At 51.1% G+C, this 7,087-nt stretch overlaps 1 protein-coding gene across 1 annotated transcript; it reads left to right on the forward strand.

Moving 5' to 3' along the window:
- Positions 1–410: 410 nt before the first annotated feature.
- Positions 411–4,149, forward strand: KRT38 (keratin 38; the record flags this gene model as incomplete). Its single annotated transcript, XM_079798210.1, has 7 exons — positions 411–902; positions 1,080–1,162; positions 1,942–2,098; positions 2,429–2,590; positions 2,679–2,804; positions 3,288–3,508; positions 4,017–4,149. 7 exons carry the CDS (start codon positions 411–413, stop codon positions 4,147–4,149), a joined length of 1,374 nt encoding a protein of 457 aa, XP_079654336.1.
- Between the last annotated feature and the right edge of the window lie 2,938 nt (positions 4,150–7,087).

Raw genomic sequence — 7,087 nt, forward strand, 5'->3', positions numbered from 1 at the left:
CTCCAATGACCCAAAGTAACAGTCATGCCTTTGAGTGGGCAAATCAGCAAGGAGGCCAACCCCCGTCAAGGTATAAACATCCAATGGCTAAGAGCACTTTTGTTCTTTGAAAAATAATAAAAGCTTCCCTGCCCTCTCACCAACAGACAACCTGATATCAGAGTCAAGAGGCACCTCGGTTCATCAGCATTCCTTTAATGAGGTGAGGAACTCTTGGTGGTAAACTCAACAGCTGAGTAACAGGATGGCGGTACAACAACAGGTCGAGAATCAAGGCAGTGAGGTCAAAGCACTGAGCCAACACCCACCTGGGATACGGTATAAAAGGCCCAGAAGGGAAGGGGGTTCTCAGACTCGCGTCTTGGCCTTTCCAGCTGCTCTGAACCTCCTGTGTAGCGTCAGCTCTCACCATGACTTCCTTCTACATGACCTCAAGCCAGCCTCTGGGCAGCACCCAGAATCCTGGAGAAAGAAGTGTCTGCCCCTCCTCCATTGATATTGGGTACCACCCTGGCTTAGAGGAAAAGGCTGCCTGCCAAGGCCTCCTGGCCAGCCTGGCACATGTCAATCGAGTTCGCGTGGGGACCACCCCTCTGGGCCGACCCAATCTCTGTCTGCCCAACACCTGCCACAATGCTTGCCCTTTGCCAGGAACCCGCAACATTCCTGGCAACATCGGAAGCTGTGGGGCCTATGGTGAAGGCACCCTGAACGGCCATGAGAAGGTGACCATGCAGTTCCTGAACGACCGCCTGGCCAACTACCTGCAGAAGGTGCGGCAGCTGGAGCAGGAGAACGCGGAGCTGGAGACCAAGATCCGAGAGTGGAGCAAGTGCCATGAGATGACCATGTGCCCCAACTACCAGGGCTACTTCCAGACCATTGAGGAGCTCCAGCAGAAGGTGGGGTCTGGAGTAGCCTGGGGTGTGCTGGGTCTGAGGGAGGCGGAGGGCATGGCAGGCAAAACCACTGAAGGCTGAAAGAACTTAGGTTTCTTTGAACAGGAATGTAGACACCACACATAGGGCTGGAGCCCAGTGTGATGTTAGTGTGTGAATGGTCTTTCTGTTTTTTCTTAGATCCTATGCAGCAAAGCTGAGAATGCCAGGCTGGTAAGCCAAATTGACAACGCCAAGCTGGCTGCGGATGACTTTAGGATCAAGTAAGTAAGGGTCTAAGAAGGCCCAGAGTGACTCCTTCCTCCACCTAAATCCCAAATGTCCAAGTATTTGTTGAATGAGGGAATTACTGTTCTGTTTCTTTCTTCCTAAATTCCCAAATTAAAAACAACGAATAGAAAGAAGGTGGAGAAGAAAAAACACCAGTAAGTCAAGCATGTATGGCATAGCCTCATGTTAGTCCTATGTCATTTATTTCCCTAAAATATAAGATAAGGATGCCTGAGCTCATTACTTAAGAGCAAAATAGGGTGATTTCAAGAATAAACTGAATATGGAAAGCTACTGAATTTCACATATCAGTTGGAAGAGCCACTTACAGAGGGGTCAGTGTCCAGATTTAGCTATGAAGCCCTCAGGTACCAGGCATTTCCACTAAATAAAGGAGAGAGATGAACAAGTAGCACAACACAAAGAATAAGGGAGCAAATCAAGGTCCAGGCTCATGCTGTTGCTTCTCCTTCTTAACAATAACCCATGCAATGGCCCGAGCCCTGTACTGGGTCCTAAGACACATATTCTTAGGCAAGTCAGTTCATCTTTCTGAACCAGAGTTGCTTCAAAGCACAATGGTAAAAATATAACTGCTTCCCTAGCCCACGAATCCTGTGAGAGGAGGGGATGTGTCTAATTCATCTCTGAGGGCAGAGACTGAGCACAGTGAGCAAATGAGGAGCCACGGTGATGAGGGGGTGGGAACGGGGGTTAGGTGAGAGGGGCTCTCCTTGACATCTTGTTGACCTTGCATCTCCTGTGATGGAAGGCACGAGAGTGAGCACTCCCTGCGCCTGCTGGTGGAGGCGGACATGTGTGGGATGCACAAGCTCCTGGATGACCTGAGCCTGGCCAAGGCCGACCTGGAGGCCCAGCAGGAGTCCCTGAAGGAGGAGCAGCTCTGCCTCAAGAGCAACCACGAGAAGGTCTGGGCCTGTGGCTGCAGACTCATGGTGGTGGTGGTGGTGGTGGGTGTTGGGCAGGAAAGGGAACACTCCCACCCTGTGGCTCAAGGATGAGAACCTGGGTTCAGTGGCATCAAGATAATGGGCTGATCAGGGTCTGAGTCAAACTGACCCTGTGGGATGTGGCAGATGGGAGTTTCTTTTCTAAAGATTTGCCTCATGAGTTTAGGAAGGTCTCCAGATGGGTTCTTCCCATTGGACCCGGCAACAAGAGCGATTCAGGTGCTGTCTGCGCTGTCAAAAGCCCTTTTCTCACTTGGGGTTCTTCTGTTGGTTCTTCTGTCCCTGCAGGAAGTGAACATTCTGAAGTGCCAGCTGGGAGACAGGCTCCGGATTGAGCTGGACACGGAGCCCACCGTGGACCTGAGCAGGGTGCTGGAGGAGATGCGGTGCCAGTATGAGACCATGGTGGAGACCAACCGGCGTGATGTGGAGCAGTGGTTCGAAGCTCAGGTGAGGCGATGCTGCGCAGCAAGGGGCAGGGGGAGCCTGGCTGCCATCTGGGCAGGCGCTGATCACGTCTCTGTGCACTGTGCTTCAGTCTGAAGGCATCAGCCTGCAGGCCTCGTCCTGCTCTGAGGAACTGCAGTGCTGCCAGTCGGAGATCCTGGAGCTGAGATGCACGGTGAACGCCCTGGAGGTGGAGCGCCAAGCCCAGCACCACCTGGTACGGGTCCTCCCTCACCCGCAGCCCCTGCGAATGCCACAGCCATGAGCTGGTAGCATTCTGTGATGGAGGTCTCACTACTCAGGTCCTTTCATCTGCATACCCATTATTGTCCATTCCTTCTTTTTTAATATGTATTGCTCTAGCTCAGACACATACCTCAAAGTCAATCTCTCCCTTTAAGAAAATGAAGCTTATGCATTCATTGCACAAAATTTATTGACTTCTAACTTCTTCATCAGTTATTGGAGATTTAGGGATGAATGATATACCACCACTCAAGCTCTGAGTCAATGCTACTTTGGCAAAAGTCTTGCTCACGATTGATTTATCGAGAGCTCTGCTCTGGAGTGTGAGTTTCTACAATTTTTCTTGTGCCCCGTGGGTGTCCACATAGTGGCAGTTCTGGCCATAGTGACCACGGCTAAGATTTGGTGCATGGACAGATTCCCTGGCGCCTTACCCCATTGTTTCCCGTTATAGAAAGACTGTCTGCAGAACTCCCTGTGTGAGGCCGAGGCCCGCTTCGGCACCGAGCTGGCCCAGATGCAGTGCCTGATCAGCACCGTGGAGGAGCAGCTGGCCGAGATCCGGGCTGACCTGGAGCGGCAGAACCAGGAGTACCAGGTGCTGCTGGACGTCAAGGCCCGGCTGGAGTGTGAGATCGCCACGTACCAGAACCTTCTGGAGAGCGAGGACTGCAAGTACGTGTTGCCCAAATCATTTAGCCATTTCTCATAAGCTCCTCCGGGTAACAGAAGGGCTGTCTTCACAGCACAAGGCTCTCCATGCACCTGTGAGTGACCACTGCCTGTCCTGTGCGCACTCTGAGTCATAGGTGGAGCGAGTGTGCAGGGACTGACTGTCCATTCAGAGGAGGCTGCCATCTACCAGGTCTCTTGGCAGAGATTTGATCCAGTGGGTTTTTTGGACTTGCTTTTCCTTTTTAAAATCTTTCCTAGTATTTTATACCCCGTGGGATAGAACCGGACTCTCATGTACAAAACCTTGATTCTGGCAGGCCTTGGAGAGGTCACCCAGTCGAACTCTAAAGGCGCAAACCAGGTGTCAGCGGGCAGAGGGCTTCAGTTGCATCATGTCCTGTGGTTTGGGAGTGAGGATCCCTTCCTCATGCTCCACACACACACGTAGCAGTGAGCCTTCTATTAATTCCCACCCCTAACCTTGCCCACCTTTTCCATCTCTCTGCAGACTCCCCTGCAATCCCTGCTCCACGTCTGCCGCCTGTGTGTCTCCCGCCTGTGCTCCGCACCCAAGCTGTGCCCCCTGCACCCCTTGTGGGCCCGGCTCAGCCCGTGCAGCCAGCACTGGGAGCCGGTTCTGAATGTCTGTCGACCAGCAGAGGCGGTTAAAGCAAGGGGGTACCCACATAGTGATGCTCATTAGACATTTAGGAGATCTGGCTTCTAACTATCACTGCCTTTCCGCATGCATAGGCCTGTCCAAACCTACTAGGAAAAGTGGAGTTTCGATGGGGAGCCTTCCCTCCCAGCTTCCGATTTCCCCAGATGGGCTCCACATCTCACTGGCTGGATCCCCATGACCGGTGGTGGCTCAGAGTATCTACCTGGAGACACTCAGGGATGGGATCCCGTGGAAGAATCATTCGGGGTGAGTCTAGGGCACGACTTGAAGTTGAGTTTGTGTTATAAGGACACCAATGTTAACTTGAAAATTTACCCACTAAACTTACTTCGTTTGTGACCAGGAAAGTGAGGAAGAAACTTCACTGTTTAGGATTCCCCCAAATTGACTGTTTCTAACATCTCCAGCCCCGGACAATGGTCCCAGAGGGAAATATGGGACTAGAAACTGCGTATTTGATCACTTCCTCTCCCACTTTCTCCTGCCTCCTGCCTAGGAAGCTGGTTCCACTTCCTCCCTAGGTCACGGGGGGAACCTCCTTCATCAAATCTGAGTTCTCTCCGCTCGGGATCCCTGTCTTTGACAAAGGGCCAGGCTCTCCTCTTGCTACGTCAAGGGACCGTTCACGTTAAGAAATCTCTCTTCCCTATAAACACTGCCTCTCGCAACTATTGTCTGGCTAGACTCCCCCTCTCCATCTAATTTTACAGTAAAATTTCAACAGTGACTTAATTTTGTCTAGCACGTCCCCCTGAAGTATTAATACCTATTGACTCAACCAGGAGAGGGCTGCTGGCCACAGGGCTTAAGGGTAATGGAAACTATATCACGACAGTACCTTCAACATGTTTATGTTTCTTACTTTCTATGCTTCCGCTCTTGTCTCCCACTCTTCCCCGTCCTCACCACAATCCAGCCACGGCGGCCTTTCTGTGCGGGACGTGCTAGGAGACCTGTCCCCGCTCTTCCTCCTCCCTGGAATGCTGTCCTCCCTCTTCCTGGTTATTCAGGTCTCAGCTGAAACATCACTCCCTCTGAAAGATCCTGCTTGATCTTCAGTCTTCAGTCCTCACACCCTCCTCACTCTGTCCTGTTTATTATCATCAGAGTAGCTCTCAACAGCTGAATTCGCTTACTTGCCTATTATTTTCTCATTAAAATGCTTCCTTGAGATTAGATTTGTCTACTGCTGCTCCCCCAGGGCCTGGGCCACCACCTGGCACAGAGTAGATGCTCAATAAACATCTGTTGAAAGAATGAATGTGTCTGGACCTGATTTTATCATTGACTTGCCATGGGGCTCGAGAATCACCCGAGCCTCAGTGTTTTGTTCCTGCTATAAAATGGGGCTAATGTGACTTTTCCCACTTACGTCTTAGATCTGTCATGGACTCTAAGTGAGATGGCAGAATTAAAACACTCTGAAAGGGAGAAAGCACCATAAAAACCTCCTCCAGAGCCAATATCATACCATGACTAGGAGTGTGGGTCCTGAGGCAGACGGGTCAGGTTCAAAGCTCACCCAGGGCCTCCGGCCTTTTCCTTGAGGCAGTTAGAAGAAAGTTCCTTTAGCAGCCAACTTCAACCAGAAACAAAAGGATACACTGAATAACTTGCTTTCCAGAGCAAAGTGTATTTGCATTTGTCCAAAGAATGAGGAAACTTTGCTTTGAGGGGTAGAGCCTTCTTAGCAACCCCCTTCTACTGAGTTCATCCAAGGGGAGGGGACCCAGTTTTAGGGATGGTCTTGTCTTCTTTCCCCTATTGGACCAACCAGGGTTAAAGTGATGGGGGAACTCACCTTAGTCCCGGGAGGCACTCAGGAATTCCAAGGGCCACTGATGACTCCTGCAGAACTTCCTTTTGGGGGGATGTGGATTATATGTTTGCGGTCCTGATTTCTAAATGTGGTTACCAGATGGTTGGAAAAATAGCTCCTCTCAGCCTCATGGCACGTCCTACCTTGTGGCTCTTTAAGAGAAAAGGCGACGTGGAGAGACCAAGGAGTGACACTGCCACCAAAGTCAGAGTCAAGGCCGGCCTGGTTCAAGGCAACCTTGTCTTCATGGGAAGGAGCTGCCCGTTTGCATTTGGGCCCACAGCGTCCAGCGCTGAATGTGGCCGGTGCTGAGGGTGCCCTTCTGGAAGAACCTCTCGTGTTATCAGGTCATTTTGTCTGAAGTTGATGGACGGGGCTGTGTTAAGGGGCAGGAACTGGCTTGTCCCCCTTCCTCCCCCAATGATCTGAGCTTTGAAAAACTCCCTCTGCAGGGTTGACATCTTCCTGAGAAGAGACTGTTGTGTGTGTACCCACCTTGAGGGTGCTGCCTGTCGGGAAAGCTCCCGTCTCCTGCTTCAGCCCAGCTCCAATCTCCCACCTACGCCTGGTGGCCTTCCGTCCTCGCCATGGACAGCAGCAGTGACATCATACATGCTCTCTTCCTGCGATGGTTAAAATAAACATTGAACCCTAACCACACACTTTTAACTGGGGCTTTATGTAGCAGCGGTTTCCTCCTGCTGGTGTTAAATGCCATCACTTCTCTCCAAGAACTGAATGTCGTTCTCTCATTCTCAGAAAGGCGCACATTATAAACCCCTTAAGATTATGAAGCATAATCATCTGGCCACTCAGTATATATGAGGCCTGATGCATGAATTCGTGCATGGGTGGGGTCCAGCCAGCCTGGCCAGGGGGAGGGGACATGGGTGGTTGGCCAGCCTGCCTGCTGGTCAAACTCCTGGTCAAGGGGACAATTTGCATATTAGTCTTTTATTATATAGGATATACACTGAGTGGCCAGATTATTACACATTCAGAGATCATAATAATCTGGCCACTCAGTGTATATATTCCTATTGATTTCAGAGAGGAAGGGAGAGGGAGAGAGAGATAG

Source organism: Cnephaeus nilssonii (genome assembly GCF_951640355.1).
Source record: "Cnephaeus nilssonii genome assembly, chromosome: 19".
NCBI lineage: Eukaryota > Metazoa > Chordata > Mammalia > Chiroptera > Vespertilionidae > Cnephaeus > Cnephaeus nilssonii.